The following is a 19,551-nucleotide window of genomic DNA, read 5'->3' as shown; positions in this document are numbered from 1 at the left end:
AAATCATGGATATATAATTAGAATTATAAATTATCATACAAGAATTAAAATTATTTAAAATCCTCAAATCTATGGTATTCAAATATTGACACGTTGTTTTGTACTTAATAAAGTGATGAATTTTGAATTATTTGATATTATATGTTTTTTGAACCTTATCATGAATAATTTGCGAATTTTGAATTATTTGATATTATATGATTTTGAACCTCATCATGAATAATTTGGAAATATTGTATTTAAAACCTAAAATATTTACCTCAGCAGTCAGCTGACTCAGCTCTATGTCATTTTATTTAAAATCCGCATAAAATCGAAATCCAATTCATTAATATTCATAATATATATATAATTTATTAATATTCCAAATAATTGATATATAGCAGGGATATTATTAATTTCTCGGCCCAAATGTACTGAAGCCTTGGCGAATTTGCACCGTAAAACGTAAATACACACAACTTAAGGGCACTCAACACAGATTTGTATTCCTTCAAGCACCAGGAAAAAGTAAACAAACACACACACACTCACACAAGTTTGTATTCAAATGTCAAGATAGGGAAAGATTGAGATAACAGAAAGGCAGTTGCAAAATCTTACAGTTCTAAAGCCCTACTAACTACAATCAAAGGACGATTCATGATTTCAAAAATCACATTCATACCTAAGTATGACAGCAGTGAGGAATGGATACGTTGGAAACTTGTAATTGACATTTACAACTTTAAAATTCTTATTTCAAAACTACCTTGCAAAAACAGACTCTAATTACTAAAAACAGCCCTGCAAACCGCATACGGAACAGACATGCAACAGGTAAAAAGGTATCGGTATTAAGGTCCTTTGTTTTGCGGTACATGCTTAAACTTGTCTTTTAATTTATAATGTACAATTGTTTATGACTACAGTGAGTGATCACTGAATTTTAAGCTCAAATCAGTTCAATTCACCTAACACCTAGTTACACCAAGGGTCGCCACCAAAAGAGATATTGCAACAAGGGAAAATCTCTGACGGGCAGTATTCCTGCCCTTTTAACTATCACATATCAGTCAGGTAAAACCGAAGATTATCTGTCTATGCATGGAGAATGAGAATTAACAAAATTCAGAAGTCTTGCTACCAGAGGTTTACATATGCTATAAAGCTACAAGCTTCAGATGACTTAATGATGACAGACTCGAAGAAATCCGGATCCTGCTTTTTACCGATCTAATGAAGCCCTATACAATATCATCACTGAGGGCAGGTGGGAACTTAGAATGCATCACCATGCTTTAAATAACTGATCAATATTGCCAGAGGGTCGTACCAGTAGTAGCACAGCCACGATGCACATAACCAGATTAAATACCACAGGTTTAAACTCGCAAGCTTTAAATTAGCTCAAGATCCATTAACAGCCATCTCGGCTGATGGTTTTGATGGTATTGAAGGGCAGTCGTCCCCGTTCTGATGACTATTTTCAGGGGTACTGTGCAAGCTTTCGTCACAACTTTGCAGGCAAGGTGACTCCTTGCTTGGATGATTTCCCAGTTTCTCGACATCTGACTGTCGATCTTCTGATTTTCTTACATCTGAACTAAGAGTGTCACTGGAACAGACTAGAGATCCTTTCTCCCCTTTATTAATATCATTCGACTTGTTGCTCGAATTTGGGGAGTGGGGCAAAATGTGTACAGCACTGGCTACTTTCTTACTCAACGTAGAGCAAAGTGCAGCTAAAACGCCATCTTTTGACTTCGAATTTCTGTTCACACGTTGCCTTTTAACCATCTCAATATCCTCCTTGGAGTCCGATTTTCGCTTTAACCTGAGGGGATCCAGTATTCCTTCATCTTCATCAGTCACTTCCGATGGTTTCCTAGGCGGTGGTTTGTAATCCTCGTCGTCTTCATCATCATCATAGTCAACAAGTCCACCGACTCTTGAACTACATAAGCAATATTAAACAAAATATAAAGCAAAATTTTGCATAAGCGTGAAATAAGTACAGCCGCAAATAAAAATATACCTCACTGAACTAGGCACAGACCCATTTGATACATGAGGTTGAACACGGATCCTGTTCCCACGAGAAATTGGTGCCGGTGCTGGTGCCGGTGCTGATGCTGAATCTTCCTCATCACTGTTTGCCATTAAATCATTAATCCCTAAGGTACAATGATTGTCGAATTCCAGGATAGGATTTTTTTCTAAAGGATATAAAAGAAACATAATACCTGTCTTCATTAAAGTAATCTTCCTCTTCCTTCTCCAGAGCCCGTTCATCTATTCGCCTTCTCGGTTCCAACACATCGTTTGAACCTTTTTCACCCAAGCTCTCCAGGGACTACATACCGGTATTATAAATAAAAGGCTATACAAAAGAACACAAGTAAAAAACAAGAAAAGGAAGACAATTACCTGATCATATCTAACTTTTAAGGACTGGATTGAGGAAAAGTTCGCAAAGTTGACCAACTGACTCCAAAAGGAATTAATTATATACTTGATTAGAATCTTGAAGTTTTCCTGCAAAATAATTTTTGCCAAGGTATATGTAATTGCACAGCTATCTTTTATAAAGTACTATATTCAACTGGGTTAAGACTATACTTACCCTCCGGACATGTTCGAAAAACTCCAGCACAGCAGAGTTCAATAAATTGTATCGACTACCATTATCAACAAAAACATCTATAACTGGTTTTAGAAGGTTGTTCTTCACAATATGATTAAATAGATGATCATCCTGCAAAATATCACAATATGTTGACTCAACTTGAGTTCGTGAAAAGACAACAATGGGTCTTGTAATTTTCATGTAAACATCACCACAAGTCATGAAGTTAATGGCAACAATAAGAATTGTCACCCAAACAACGCACTTCACAAAAACAAAAAGTAGCCTGTGGAAGACTAATCGAAAAGGGGGAGGAGCACAACTCAAGTTCGGTAAAAGTTGAATAAGTTTCTAACTAGCAATTCCATGACAAGATAAATTAAAAGAAATTGAAGTTGGCAAGATAAATTAAATGAAGTCGAAGTGGACAATATACAAAGAACTTATATATATAGATGAAAGACTAAAGAGTCATATCATATGCCTAGAAAATTTAGGGACAGGGAATACCATGCACGTCATGTAAATAAGTGTACTTACATTGCGAGAGATAAGAATTCGGATAAATCGAACAGCAGCGACTACCAAGTACTTTTCTCTTCTTCGAGTAAGTAACAAAACCTTATCTATGACATTATTAAGTAGGAAGTTACACCTGTGGCCAATAACGGAAAAAATGTTAAAACATCACATTTAACTATTTAAGTTTTAGTGCTACAATTAGAAGCTTATTATAAAAAAAAACAGCCATATGATTACTTGATTCTAAATGGATGGTGTGAAACACAGAAGCATAGGAGGTCACAGATGTTTAGAAGTATTTCAGGTTTCGCACTGTTAAGTTGTACACCAGCAGATCTGCTAATTGTTTGACCAGAGCTACTCGGAGGACATGACGATGTAATCACATCAATTAGTTGACCCAAATGCTTCTCATAAAAAATCTCGATGATTGTATCTCTCTGCAAAAGCATCAGATACAGTGATTAAACAAAAAAAAAATTGTGACAATTACCACACAGGCACATCTAAACCCCAGTAAAATTTCCAGGAAACTAGAACTCAATGCAACGGCCTAACAGGATATGTGCAACCAACAAAACTTGTGGTACTCATAGTAATAGAACAGAGCAGAGCAGCAAGACAGAGATTAAAAATTTATATATCTAATGTTTTAACATGACACGTTCAAACTTATATAACTCAAGGCCTTGGACAGCATTATTTCAAGCCTTTGAAAACAGCACACCAACTTGCAAAGACGTTCAGGTTTTCTGTAGCTCCTAGGGAAGAAAGAGAGAAAATATATAATAACAAAAGCATGTGGGAATAGAATTCTCCAAGCCAACTCCAAGAGGATACATTTGGAATTATAGAAAGGCTAGCTGGTGGCAAACCAGAATTTTTATCGGTGCAGGTCACTCTAATGCATGTAAAAGCCTCTGGCTAAACATGCATACAGACAGGGGAACAATTTTACCAGAGTTAATGCTTAAAGTTTTCAAGAACACAAGCTACCTTTGCGTCGGCAATATTGACAAGGCAATAAAAAATGGATATGAATTATAGATGTGTCGAATGGATACTTCTTTTAAATTATAGGGTTACACTTCACTAAACAAAACCATATCAATATTGACGCACAAATGGAAAAATGATATATCCCAACCACTTTAATATCAATGCACAAATATAAATACAGAAAAGGGGTCTCTTACAATACAATACTGTTGGCAAGTGGCAACTAGTGCACTCAAAGCCATCATTTTCATTTATCGAACCAGATCAAATACCAAGGGTACGAAAATAATCTCATCATTGATAGAAAATGAAAATTCATTTTTATTCATCGTGCCAACAAACAATTGGTACTTTTACACTGTATGGCAACTTAAGCATACTCAGACGGGGACTCCAGCAACGACACTCAGAGGAGCAATCGCCTCGAGAAAACCACTATTTACTAATACGGTAATTAGTTTTTCACCCAGGCAATCCTGGCCATATTGTCGGTGCATCTTATCTATGTTCAGTAAAAGGGTCTCCTACTCCCTAGTTCCTAAAATTCGAGAAACCTCCCAAAACGTTCGCGGGAAATGAGTGGCACCTATATATTTAAGAACTTTTTACTAACACTTGATAGCTAAAAGAGTGTATGGAAGGCACCTGTGATCCTGATGCGTATGAATCCAAGAGACTGCGTAGAATTTCGAGAAACTGACAATGCATATCATCTCCAAAATCTGTAAGCATCCCTTTCACCTAGAGAGGAGAAAAAATAGATGCAATTTCATGGTTTAGTGTTAGTAGAAAAAAGATTATTTCCAAGTTTAGATTTTTTGTCCAGACTGTGTATATCAGCTTTCTTGTCCTTTTGGTAAAGCGTGGTTGACAAGCATTTAAAAGGGCTCCATGTATTTCGTAGCATTACTGTCTGCTCTTCTAAATAAAAGATAGTTTATAAGCTAAAATTATACAACTAATCGGAAAATGAAGATAAGCCACCACAGATAAGCAATAGTAATAATAATATAAGTATATAATATATATATATATATATGAGTATAAATATTCAAAAATTCGAAACTGATCAAATACCATATCAAGCAGTAAGTTGTTAAGTCGTTCAGTGTTTATATTAGATAACAGAAACAGATTTTTCACATGCATCAATCCATGTTAAACAAGCAAAAGGACTGATCCCGGGGATATCAAGTACAAGTCCTTGAGGACATGGTATTTCCATGCAGCAGACATCTTAAGTGTCATTGCAGTCTATATTCAAGAGAGAAAAATATGATTTAATTAAAAAATTTAGATTCAGTTACAATAAATAACACTACATCCTATTTTCTACAACTAAACATAATGAATATGATGTGTCAGTAGCATTAGGACACCCGACTTTGCAACAGTGTAGAAACTAATGCCAATCATCAACAGATCTACTTTACTATGATGCAGTGCAGAACACATAATCATTGTGATACCTAAAGCTTTCGAGTATTTTTTTTTTCTTCAAGCTTTCGAGTTTTTTTTCCTTCTTTTAGCCACTTCTTTCCAAAGATACAAAATACATCCTTACAAGCCTTCACATTATATTGTTTTAATAATCTAGGCAATTTTAAGAGATACAATTACGTACTTTTATCTGCTTATTGGATTTATTATACAAGTTCAAGACATGACTATCACCTTAAGGCTTAAAGGAGATCATTACCTATCTCAAGAGTATACTGGAATAACAGTTATACTATTAGCTTAGCTATATGCGCCTAACTCTTTATTCAGCAAGGTTATCAAGCTGACCAGTAAGACCTTATCAAATTCTTTAGCAGACAATTTCTAGATTTGCTCACTGTAAATGACTACATAGAACAGCGTTAGGGCAAAAAATCCAACTACGACCAAGAATACATCAGGGCACAGGCAGACTACTACTAAGTGTAATAATTTGGCATTATGGAATACAAACATATATTGCTTAATTCAGCAATAAAAACCATACCAGAAGTCCAAGAAGAGGGACCCCTTCCTTCCTAGTGACAAAAGAACGAGTGAGATTTGAATCTTGATTCAAAAAAAGAATGAAGATGTCTGTCCTGCATCCATTTTATCACTCACCATTAGGATGCCGTACTTGTGCGACCGACATTAAGAGACACTATATAATTACAGAGAAGAAAGAATGAGAAAAACTATATTCATTACCCAGTTAATATAATCTTTTTGTCTTGACTCTGCAAAATATTAGTAATTATGTCGATGATTCCTTCGTTCAAGAAATCCCTACAATAATTAAAGTATTGCACACGTGTTACGAATTCATGATGCATATATATAGTGTGCAATAAGTACATTTAATATCTCTGTGTGTGTGTGTAAGCTGAAAGCAGAATCTCTAGAAGATCAAGACACGTGTATTAGCAATCTTACATCAACGAGATAAACTGACATAAAGCATTATTACCTATATAGTCGAAGTTGGTGCACCATCTGCAGGCTCTTGCTTAGATTACAAAACTCATGCAGGAAGAACACCTATTTTCATGAGATAAATTAAAATCCATATAGTCTACTTGGTCTTGACATTCCAGTATTAGTAAAAGAAGCTAGTTCTAATTTAAGAAATGAACTTATTCTTGCATTGCAAATTCTTAAGCAACATGTAACAGCAGTAGACTTATTCAAAACACTTACAGATGTACAACCACACATTATATTCTCAACTTCCCCATGATAAGAAAAGACACAATCATCTGTTCATCCAGCCATATTCAATACTATACTTTCTGCATGTTATATGAAATAAAACATATTGATATACACAAAGCCACAAGGCCTGCGACTTCAAAACCACGGTTGACGTGTCGGTAAGTCGAGTCAATGGAGGTCCCACTTGTCGACTAGTTGATAAGATAATAATAATAATAAAATAATTATATGTATCTTAAATATGTGGTTTCTTAAGACCAAAGTCTTATATTCCCATATGTATATTAATTACCAAGTAGATATGTTAGTTAACATCTTTTTATTTCCAATTTCATACACAGACATATATACAGTAGATCGACATTTCAACAATTAGCAAGTCGACCTCTCCAGTGGACCCTCTAAATACAACTAGTCGACCACCATGACAACAGTGTTTAAGACCCAAAAATACAGTAGAAAAAGTTGCACTTGGCTACTGCAAAGGCAAAGGTAAAGTTTCTGCTAGCAGCATTGAAGTAGCACAGGAGCTTTCTTAAGGAAGAATAGCAAGGTGGTAGAATTTATTGGAAACTAACGATGCCCGTGAACATATAGCTCATTCTAGAGAAGTTGTAATACAAACATATATTTAAAAACTGACGTTTTCATTTACATTTACTGCCAGGGAAACACTGAATTAACTAAAGAAAGACATGCGCTTACCAGATTCTTCATTGATTCGGCAGGGGTTTCAGGAGATTTCATCCTCGCAAATAATTCTTGGATAAAGGTAGTGTCGTCTTTCAGCATAGAAACAACCTATATAAAACTAAAATTGTCAAGATAAAGATTACCAAGGCCATGCCTAGAAATATAAATAATTTACTTACATATGCATTATTTGAGTGAATAATGGAATTTAGGCTTGCAGTTGTAGCTTCGTCTAAAATTTTGGGTAGAACAACATCCTAAAAGAGAAATTGCAAGGTGAAATCTAGTCACAGAGACAAAGTAGAAAGTAAAAGATAAAACAATAATAAAAATGTTCATATCCCTCACCTTTAGGTAACCAATTTTATACGTCTGATGAATCTTTGACAAGACCTGGGGATCCTTAATAGGTATAGCCTAAACACATGCACACAGCAAGACTAAACATTGTTAATACTACACATAATGATTACCATGTTCCACACTTGCTCCCCTAGTATCCTTCACAATTAACGGCTAAATTAAGCCATGTAGTTGCTTCCCTGGCCACTTATGCCCGCACGAGCACAGACACACACACACACGATCAACAGGACAAAAGAAAAGGGGCATCAAGCATGTACCTCCTTGAATACCACATGCTCTTTAAGAAAAATACGATGATGGACATGAGGCAACTCAGGGTCATCTGCAGATCACAATCAATACAGACTACTGTTTAGAAACAAAAATAAGCTTAAATACAACCAAAAACTTGAAATTATAGTATGCTACAAAAAGATAACAGTAATTGGGAAGTCACAAAGATTATGCTCATATTTCCTGTAACATCCCACAAAAATTTTGATTGTTTTAGTTTAAATGCTTTAATAAGCACAAGTCTAAAACTAGTATGTATCAAAGTAGCTATTATAGGTCAACACATGTTGTTGAGCATTATAGGATCCAATAGGCCTGTGAGATTAGGCATTACAAATGGTTGCTGACCCGTGGACTCCTAAACACACAGAAGCAATTTTACCAATAAATCAAACCAAAATATTTGCCAACACTTCAGAAAATGCGTGAAGATTTATTTGACTTTCAATATAAATTTTCTGCATATATAGTCTGATCATGACCAAAAATTGTTGAAGATACATTTTCTATGCCCAGCAAAGAAAAACTTACATTCAAGGCATCCACAGATGTCCATGATCAACTCCTCTCCGAATATTCTCTCAAATATCTGGGCAGAATTTAGTAAAACTGCAAATAATTGCAATAAGTTAACCTGCATGTCTGTGGTCTCTGTGGAGATGTATCTGTATATGCATGAAACATGAAAAGAATCAAGAATAAGTGGATACAAACCGATTCCTTTGACTATCTTGAATATCAAATGAAGACCATCAATATCTTCTAAATCTTCACAGATCCTGAACAGGTCCATTAGCTTGCGGAAAAAATCTTGCTGCATAAATAGTAATTGCTTAGAAACACTCGAGTCATAAATAACAAGTGACAACAGAGGGGAAGGTGGGGATACAACCGGTAAGAGAACAGAACGACCTGCTGAGATCATTATTTATTAATGCTTGACTTTCAATATAACCATCATATGACTAAATACCTACTTAATTTAATGATTTAGTTGGGTATTTAGATAATGAGGTTACGGAAATATAAAATATTTAATAATTCCATGTGTACTGATACGGTCAGACTGAAAAACTGGAATTAAGAGTAACAGTCATATACTTTAGTCAGTCTAATACCGATAGTCCATTTGTAAGGTAAATAGGTAGATAGGATAATACTTGTGTTTACTTCTAACTTTTGACACTTAACTATGTGCCAAAAAAATTCGAATAAAAACACATACTAAAAGGTATAGCAATTTTACAGGCATGTTTATTATGGCATTGCCACACTGTGGCCTTAGAAAGAAACTGGTGCCAGTGTGAACATAAGTGAATTTTTTTTTGCTAAATGAACATAAGTGAATTTGGATTATATACAACAACATATATAATTTGGCTGGTTAAAAGATTATTCATGGTTAAACTCTTCACTACTTATCAATGGATACCTAATTACATATATATTATAGAGCCTACATATAAAATGTTTTATACGTCACAAATAAATTGATAGATATATTATAAAAATATGCAATTTGCACAATTGTGTACTTCTTGCTTAGTTTTTATAATCTGAGAACAAATATCATATTTGAATAATATATATTCTATCATCATATAAAGTCCTCTTCCACAAACAATCTGGATTATATAGTAGCATATACTTGATATAAATACTATTCAGTATTTACATTCAATTACCGAACAATGATCCATAGAACATTTATTGCCTTCCAAAAATTCAGAACTTACTGTAATATATATCATAGTAAAAGTGATTATATAGATACACATATTTATTTATAATCAAACTTTAAATGTAAGCATCTCGTGCATGACAAGGACCATGGGCCCACATACGGAAGTATAGTCCAAAAAATATCCACTACCAATGCAGCAGCGCCATAATAACCTTGAATACAGGACAGTTGAGCGATTGAAATTAAAAAATAAATAAACTACTTGTTCTTTATTACTATATAACAAGTTTAGCAAGATACATGAAAATTGCAATAAGATCACATCACTGATCTCACGTACAAGCCACTATTTTAACAAACTCTAACTTACAATCCAGCACAAACCAAGTATACTCTGGAGCTATACTGGGATGCTAACATGGTTTTTATAAACCCAATACCCTCCCATATTAATATAATGTTTTACATGGTAAAATAATCATATAAAACAAAATATGGTCATATCTAGATAAGGGTCTATTCTTCAACTGGGGTATTCCTGGATGACCAGAAAACAATAATAATTAAATTAAAAAGAAAATTTTGATCCACATGAAATGATAAAGATCAGAATATCTTACGTCATGTGATATGAGTTCCACTACACGGCACTGGTCAGCGTTGCTGCTCTCAACCACAGCCTGCAACGTATAAAATTGATATAATAATAAACAATTGAGACATGTCATCATTAAAGACATGCATTTCTTTGCCCGCAAAAAGAAAATTACAAATTTTCACTAAATCCCAAAAAGAACTACTTTCTCTTTTAGAAATCCAGAAACAACTGCAATCCTTAATTCTGCCCGAGTTTATCTACCATTATAAGCACTAAATTGTATACTAAATTACTTTGAAAACAATAATTATACACTGGGCAATGTAAAAATACATGGATATGTCGCTACTAGTAAATGAGTACCAGTCGAAGTTCTAGTAGTGAGGGGGGCTTACAAATAAACTACTCCACTCAATCAATTAAAGAGGACAAGATTAATCATCAAGCTAATACTATTGGAAAAGACATAGCCTACTAAGAAATACTATCAATGGCCCTTTGAATGTAAGGGAGTACTCGCACTATCCAAACTCCATATCTAATTCCAACCCTGACGGTCAAAGACAAGCTGACATAGTGACCACCTCATTGATACTTATTCTCAAGGACATGTACAACGGACTATATTCTTTTGCTATAGATAATATTAAACTATAAATACTCCTTCCATCTGGGAAAATACTTCTACACAATTATCAAGATAAATTATAGTTTATTATTCAAACTAGTTAAACCTTATTACTCCCTCCGTCCCCCTCAATTGTTTACATTGGAGGGGGACACGGAGACCAAGATAATGTATGAAAAATGAGTAAAGTTAGGTGAAAAGTGAGTAAAGTGGTGGGACCCATCAATATTTAATTATAGATTTGAGATAGTGGAGGAAAGTAGTGGGTGTAATAGTAGTTTTTATTGTTAAATATGAGATAGTGGGAGAAGATAGTGGGTGTAATGATGAAAAAACTTACTATTTATGGTAACGTAAAGAAATGAGAGGGACATCCCAAAATAGTAACTGTAAAGAAATGAGAGGGACGGAGGGAGTATAAAGTTTCAAATAAAAAGAAAATACAAGTAATAAATAAATAGTTGGTACAAACATTCTTCTAACATAAGGAAAACAGAGCTACATCAATTTACTATCTACAAGATGATAGACAGCTTCAATGTTCATAAAAGGAGGCGAGGACACTATTAAAAAATGTGTGCCAGTCTAGCATGCAAAAGTGTAGCACTATATAATAAATTCCAAACGAGCATTAGTATGAACCTTGAGTATCGAAGGGAGCGTAGACAGCTCAACTGGAGGTAGATCCTTGAGTTCACTGTGGATAGTATGATATGTCTCGTCTGAAAAATATCAGCAACAAGGTATTAGCCTTTTTTACTTCCCGAAATGATGAAATCTTTTATATCATATTATGTATTCCACCAATTCCACCAATTTACTAAAGGCCGAAACTTCTGCACGAGAGGACATCACATTTTTAATTGGTAGAGTTTTGTTTTTTCCTACCTGAACAAAACTTGTGCCCTACTAGGGTATTTTGAGGCAGGCTCCTTTTACCGATTTAACATGTAATACAAGTCAATCACGAATCAGTTCATTTGTTTTTATCTATAATATAAACATAAGGCATAGTTTACGGCAGGCTTTCAAGTTTTACCAGCATAGCAAACTAGGAAAGAGTCTTAACCAGGAAAGTTTAACTACTAAGCTCTCACCGACGTTTGGGACCTTCGACGCCTATTTTTCAGTACAGACACCTCTGAGGTAATTAGCAGGCTGTTATAGTGGCAACTATGAAAAAATAAGAACTCATATTTTGATAAATAAAAACTATCCAACCTGTTGAACACAATTTTAAAGAAATTTCTGATGTGAACATTCTCATCACCCTACAAATTAATCAGCATCATTAATTGTGCAAAGATAATGTGAGTAATATCAATGTCTATCTAAAATATAATCTATCGATTATAAAATTTATGAAATGAAAAATGTACCTCTCATAAATCTCTTCCATCTATGTTATATAATATGTCCTAAAATGATTAGAAACATTATCTGCTTTTCCGAATAAAAAAAAGGGCAACACAATTCGGACCTCCATTTCAAGATCTTTGATATTTACAATATACTTAAAAGTTAAAACCCTATGCAAGATGAGCCACATAGAAGGTAGAATGTACCATATTTAATTATCCCAGCAAAGGAGTTGCCATTATTCTTATGGAACATTTAAAATCTCCATTATTTTCGGGAACATCGCCAGTTTAGCTTGCCTTATAAGTGACTTGTACGTTGAAAATTGCATGTAGTTTAGCCCATATAAGTTGCTTATAAGGAATGCACTTTTTATCTAACAAGTAACTTTCATCAAGTCAATAGGAAGTCATTTTTCAATTTGTTATCTTTCAATTTATGACTTAAAAATAACTTGCAACTTCAATTTAAAAATTAAGATAAGGATACTTATTCTAGACTCCTATCTTTACTTGAGAAACATTAATAATATTGGGCATGTTTGGCTGGCCATTTTTATCACAAGGACTTATTATGGGGAAAATTTTCACATTTACATAATATTTGTTAGCATAACATATTTCACGGGTGTTTAACATTACTTATTTGCAGAGTCACTTATTTTCAGAAAAAAGTACACATTTGCGTACTTCATTCAGAAATAAGTGACTTGCTTATGAAAAATAAGGTAACCCAAATGGACCAATTATCTTCACTACTATTAACTTCTAAATATTTTTATAGCTCTTCAATTAAAATTGCACATTACCATTAAAACTATCCAAACAGATAAAATTGTATGTGGAATATTAACTTCTAACGATAAGTTAAAAAATTTAAGAGATCAGCTTTTTTAAGCTAAGCCTACATTACTGTGGACAAGGAAGCAATACACTTACTAGTAAGAGTACTGAACTGCAGACTCCTTTGCACACTACAAATTTGGTCCCTACATAAACAAAGATCTAGTTAGTAACTAGTGTTTAAGACTTTCATGAAAGAATAACAGGAAAGTACAGTGTGTTCTGACAAAAGAAGGGTGAATTGAATATATAATTACACTACTTACCATATATATGAGCATCCAGTAGTTTCTTGAAAGCTGAGAGCAACCTCAGTTAAATGCTCAGGATCTCTCCAAGATATTATTGTATCTATATATTGAAATTAAGCAAGACAATTAGCTCTGTTTTGAACAAAATAAGAAAAAGTGTCTGTCTTGCTCTGCTAAGAAGCTGAAACTCTTACCTTCTTGCTTCCGGTATATGTCTTCTGATCTTATACGGTGCAGTAGCAATGTTTCAATGTCATCCTCATCAACCACAAATAAACCCAGCTCTTCTGATCTCTGTTTTAGAAGTAAGCAAACAGGATTACTCTAACTTTAATTATATTGCAATATTTAAACATACAACTACTAAGGTTCACTAAGACAGGGTAAAAATGATCGAACCTCTAGATAATCCACGGTTACATGCCCAGTTCCTTGGTCATCCCATTTCCCATCCTCATTCAAGCGATAGTACTTTACACGCTGAGTTTTAGACAAAAAATAGTCAAGCCCGTTTAATCCATCACAAGGAGAGCTATACTCATAGTTCCACTTGAATAATCAACAGAAAAGTAAACAAACTAGCGAAAATGCAATTACTTGCCCTAAAGTTCTGCCACCATCAACAAAATAATAAATCATCTGAGAGGAAAACATGCATCATAATTATAACATAAAGCTGCCCTTCATAACCCATATCTGTTGGAAAGATAATGCTAGTTTTGCACAGCAATGATAAAAAGATAAGAGAATTATAACCTTGTAGTACTTCATACTTTATATAGAAACTGGCAGGCAAAGTATAAACGGGTCATTACAATGGACGTTGCTTATACAGCTCTGGTTTCTTTTTCATACTTGAGAGAATTCTAACCTTTGGTTTCTTTATCAGCTTTTTCTCATTACCTTCTCTATGTTGTTTTTATTTTCATTTTTCGATTTAGTTTAAGCTATAACTTGATAAGAAATATTCGTTATATTGTCTGATGCAGAGTGAGTTTAAAATTGATAGTGTATATATGAATAGGTTATAAAACTCAAAATGCTCATTGCAATAAGCCAGTTATTCTTCTCAATAAAAAAAACAATCATACATATAAAAGATAATGTTATGTAAGAAGGTGACCCCCTCAAGCTGTTTAAAGCTTTCCGGAACCCCAAATATAGATGTGTTGTTTCTAGAAGTTTAGCTACAACATCAGTTTATAACTTAAAGTTGTGTTCACAGTGACTTTGCATTTCACAAATCAACCTTCCTTGCTGTCTCAGAAAGTTATAAACGTTTTTTGTTACAACCGTGTTGGTCTAAAACAAAAGATGCTTAATCATACCATTTGACTCAGTTGTTTGAATTTTAAGCTCAACACAGATTAGCAGTAGTAATCTTAGACCATTTACATGCCAAATAAAAGAACTAGCGAGCCCACGAACAGAAATACCTTGATGGGGAAATTCATAATGGTATTCTTAAATGCTACTTCATGTAGTTGATTCTAAAAAAAGTTCGACAAGGACTAAAAATAATTCACTACGTGGAATTTATAGTTATTGCTCCTTTCGCATTTCACCATCAGTGTTTAGCACAGAAAAACTATAACATGGTGGCAGAGAAAAACTAAAATATTCACTTTTCCAGGATCAAATATCTAAAGGCACGGTGGTCAAAACACAAGAGATGCAGTAGTTCATTCAAAGTGTCAATTTTAAGGGGGGAGGGGGGAGGGGGGGGGGGGGGGGGGGGGGGGGAATAGTCAAACTATACTGCTATACATAAAATCACATAGCCGGCGCAGTCTTAATGAAGTTAATGTCAGCAATAATCAAATCACATATACGCAACTACCAAATGTGTAATTAGTAACAAACCGACACAGAAACTAATGAAAAGTAACAAAACCTTTATATCCCCAAATATCTCATCAACCCCGCCAATATCAGAATCTCATAGAAACATCTCTACTAAGTACTAACACAATAAAGTAAATTCTCAAAACACAATAAAGTAAAGGAGCTCTAACTGTATACGCAAGGCAACTTCCTTAAACCACAAACTCATCAAAACAGTCCAAAATCGCCCAACTTCCTTATTTCCCTATTCACGTATTCAATAAAACATCCAACAAGCCACTACATCACCAAAACCTTCATTCCACTAGAAAACCACTTCTTAAACACATATAGTAGCATAAACCTATACACACACATACATAAACACATCAATCATCAATTACCCTAGCAACAAAGCTGAATCAACTAAAACCAGCTTATTTATCAAACACAAACACACGCACATACAATCAACGATTGAGTACAAGATTGAAGCACCGAACCTGCATCGAACTAGTCGAAGACGGCGACTTCTCTTGTGCGCCCATCAGAAGCCCCAATTCCACTCGTACGAAACGCAATTAACACTTCAATTCAACCAAATTGAGTAATTGAGATCGCTAAAATTAGGGTTTTGAGGTGAAACACGGAGAAACAGAGAGGGGGGAACTAGAGTAATTAAGATGAGGTGATCATGTAGAAACCCTAATCGCAACGTAACGTTAGGAATTTGCGTTACGCAACGCTGTGTATTTGTGTTATCTCTCTCGTGCAGTGAAGCTTCGGGTGTGTCTCTCTCTCTCTAGAATTTTTGTTAGGGGAGGAGTGTGTGTGTTTGTGAACGAGCTTTCGAGCTTTTTTTTACGGGAAATAAATTATGTGACTTGTGTAGTTGTGTGAAAGTCGGTTTTGCCATTGGTTTTTGGGGAATTAATTTGTGTACCACTAGTGTTTCGAAAATTTTAGCAAACTTAATTTTCAGAGGGGTGTATTCAATTGGGATTTCAAAGCATTTTTTTGCATTCATGGAATCTGAGTGTATTTAACTGGTATTGTTTGAAATCCATTAAATTTTTGAGGTATTTAATTGGGCTTTTTAAATTATGCTACAAAATCTGATGGTATTCAATTGGGATTACAAATTATGCTTTAAAATTCGATGGTAGTTAATTGAGATTGTTTAAAATCCATTAAAATCTGATGGTATCCAAATGCTAATGGATTTTTTTGGATTTTATAAAATGATGGATTTTGTGGAATTCTTCGGTATATTTTAAGTTTTTTTAAAATCCCACCAAAATCAATGGGATTTTGAAACATTGTGCTTAAATCCTATCAACTCTGCGACATTTTATTAAGAATCCGCACAAAATCAAAATCACGTACAATCCGTTAAAATCCATAAACTAAAAACAATCCATTAAAATCCCAATCGAATACACCCCTGTTAGTTGTACACGAATATTGGATGAATTTTCGCATCAAATTATTCGATACATTCGATTATTTTTAATTTTCTTGGTTTGTGTCTGAAAAATATTATCCATTCTAATGTAATAGAAATGTATTTTTTATGTTTTTGTTTTTTCATTTTTTTTATGTTTCAAGGAAGAAAGTCTTTTTTAGATTACGGTATTAGAAGTTTTCAAATCTATCACACAATTAGCGTTGTAACTCATGCAACATATGTATATGTATATAGTTGAGGAGTTGTCAACCTAGATTCCATATCATAAATATGAAAAATATTTGTTTTAAATACCAGTAGTCAAATAACTCCATTTGTATGAGACATCTTAGGAGATGACAAAAAAAATTCGTGCACGCTTAATCAACGCCCAGAACCGATGGTTAAAAAGTTGATTATGGGATTGTGGGCTGTAGTTGTGTGACGTGAAAGACTCTCCAAATCTAAGATTGAAGGCTTGTGTCAAAAGTCTTCCCGACAGGAAGATTGGACGGCAAATCCGTGCGGGTTTAATCAACGGACAATATCATATTAACAAGGAGTTAATGGTGTTAGACGGTAAATCCGTGCGGGTTTGATAATGATCCACTACTCCACACTCTTTCCAATGATTTGATCGAATAATATAATAATATTTCTTTTTTCAAAAATCAACATATATTTTTATATTATTATTTAATTGATATTAAATGATGTGTGTATATATATTGAGTGACATATATTCAATAAAGCCTTTCTCCCTTATTTTTTGCAACATCTATTATTTTTTAAATACATAACATGGGTTATATATATCTTAAGTTCTTAACCAAATTTATATCATCAAAAATTAATATTATGTTATTTGAAAATTCTTTTGGTTGGAGTTAATTATATTTTACACTTTATAAAATAATCATTCAAAAATAAATATATACTGAATTCGAAAAAAAACTATAATTTTTAATTCATAATTTTTAGGCCGAACTCAGTATAAATAAATTTTGACAATTTTCAGCCAAAATTCAATCATTATTATTCTAAATATGTTGATATATCAGATAATTTCTAATTGAATGAATTTTATAATTATATTAAAATTTATATTAACATAATTATTGGATATTATTTTTTCTTGAGTGATGCAAATTAAAGTGTTCATAATCTTGTGTAAATTTAAAATATCTGTAATATCATTTTTAATTTTTAATTTTATTCTCGAGACAACACAAAGTGTCTAAATTTAAAAAAAACTATATACTTATACCTTTTATGTATTAACACAGTTAAAATAAGTTTGAATATATAATATATAATATATAATATAATAATAATATAATATATAATATAATAATAATTAATATTTATAATAATAATAATAATTATATAATAGTTTAAATAAAAATTAAAAAATATTAATATTAAACGGTTACATTCACTTTCATGTGATGTCTCTGCATCTCTCGCTACTCCTGAAATACACAAAGTAACGAATCGAAGTTAGGGTTTCAAATTTGTTAATCAGAGATGGCGATGGCTGCTTTGAGGCGTGAAGGAAGGCGATTCGTCGTCGTTTCGCCTAATCTTCTCAGATCTTCCCTGCTCCCATCTGAACAGTACCATCTCATTTCTCTCTCTAGTCTTTATTCGATTCATTTTTGTAGATATGTATGTATATTTACAGTGGATTATCATTTTTTGAATTATTTATTTGTTGAATTCGACGAAATGTTAAAATATTTAGAGTAATTTATGTTATTTTGTTAGGTTGTTGAGCATAATTTTGAGCTTATAGATAAAGATTTTAGGAACTGCCGCATTTCACATCCTATTCATTTGAGGATACTAAATTTTACTGGTTTTTGTTTTCGTATTGCCATTCGGAAATGCTCTTGATGATAATATTATTGCCGAGGTTAACATAATTGTAGGAGAGCTTCGAATTTTTACTGGTATACCATACATTAACTGTCGTAATGAATTCCCCAAAACTAACAGCAATGTGTTTGAAATTTGAGGGGTTATTTCTTATATATTAAAAAGCACACAATAAAGGTAATGTAAGTCGATATGCATTATTTATATACAGTGTTTTGCCGACTTCCTTTAATATTGTTCCAGACCATTATTGTGTTTGTGTATTGTAATTATTAGTGATGGAAGATATGCCTGTGTGTGAAGAATGAGGTTCTATTGTCTTAAGGGTATTTTCTTTGAAAATGCAGGGAACAAGTTTCTCTGGGAGTTCGTAGTATTTCAACTCAAATCGGTAACACTTGTCGCTTTATATACCTGCTCTCGTATTTCTTTTATGCTTAACACATTCACTGGTCCCTGTGTACTCTTTACTGTGACGTTTATTGTTTTACTGCAGTTCGTACCCGAATGAAGAGTGTATGTACTGTACTCTTTAATCTCACTTATATTGTTTAACTGCAGTTCGTAACCGGATGAAGAGTGTGAAGAATATTCAGAAAATTACGAAGGCAATGAAGATGGTTGCAGCCTCTAAGCTGCGAGCAATTCAAGTGAGGGCTGAAAATTCTCGTGGTCTGTGGCAGCCATTCACTGCTCTTCTTGGTGACACACCCAGTATGTTTCTTAATAAAATTTTCATTTCCAGTATAGTCAACTTCAAAATTAATTATACAACAGATTAGTTGGATATTTACAAATTTCGTTGCCCGATGCATTGTGTGCGAATTGTTTATCAATTTGCTACAATGATACTCTTGAAATTTCAAGTGCTCTGCATGATGATCG

The 19,551-nt window shown here is 33.5% G+C and overlaps 2 protein-coding genes across 5 annotated transcripts in view; one reads left to right on the top strand and one right to left on the bottom strand.

The window, feature by feature from the left end:
- The window catches only part of LOC108193242 (ATP synthase subunit gamma, mitochondrial), a 72,764-nt gene that overhangs the window by 50,664 nt on the left and 2,549 nt on the right, over positions 1-19,551 (top strand). For 2 of the 4 annotated variants that reach the window (XR_001801122.2, XM_064081215.1), the window contains exons 1-3: positions 18,231-18,404; positions 19,014-19,057; positions 19,228-19,380. Coding sequence is in view for 2 of the 4 variants with exons in the window: in XM_064081215.1 (XP_063937285.1) it covers positions 18,316-18,404; positions 19,014-19,057; positions 19,228-19,380 (286 nt within the window). In the remaining 2 variants the exon portion in view is untranslated. Of the gene's footprint in view, positions 1-18,219; positions 18,405-19,013; positions 19,058-19,227; positions 19,381-19,551 lie in introns of those variants that run through there. The other 2 variants (XR_010285580.1, XM_017359822.2) reach the window with 2 other exon arrangements.
- LOC108196045 (uncharacterized) lies at positions 850-16,199 on the bottom strand. Its single transcript, XM_017363115.2, has 24 exons — positions 15,845-16,199; positions 13,917-13,997; positions 13,712-13,811; positions 13,533-13,617; positions 13,363-13,412; positions 11,708-11,787; positions 10,460-10,519; positions 8,870-8,969; positions 8,687-8,764; positions 8,140-8,204; positions 7,865-7,933; positions 7,696-7,773; positions 7,529-7,624; positions 6,579-6,649; positions 6,320-6,397; positions 6,117-6,210; positions 4,775-4,870; positions 3,368-3,570; positions 3,149-3,263; positions 2,606-2,737; positions 2,410-2,517; positions 2,226-2,335; positions 2,018-2,131; positions 850-1,936 (listed from the first exon to the last, which is right to left on the bottom strand). Exons 1-24 carry the CDS (start codon positions 15,887-15,889, stop codon positions 1,390-1,392), a joined length of 2,655 nt encoding a protein of 884 aa, XP_017218604.1. The 5' UTR covers positions 15,890-16,199; the 3' UTR covers positions 850-1,389.

Source organism: Daucus carota, chromosome 7 (assembly GCF_001625215.2).
Source record: "Daucus carota subsp. sativus chromosome 7, DH1 v3.0, whole genome shotgun sequence".
Classification (NCBI taxonomy): Eukaryota; Viridiplantae; Streptophyta; class Magnoliopsida; order Apiales; family Apiaceae; genus Daucus; species Daucus carota.
The sequence above is the reverse complement of the archived record's forward strand: the minus strand, read 5'-3'. Positions and strand labels throughout refer to the sequence as shown.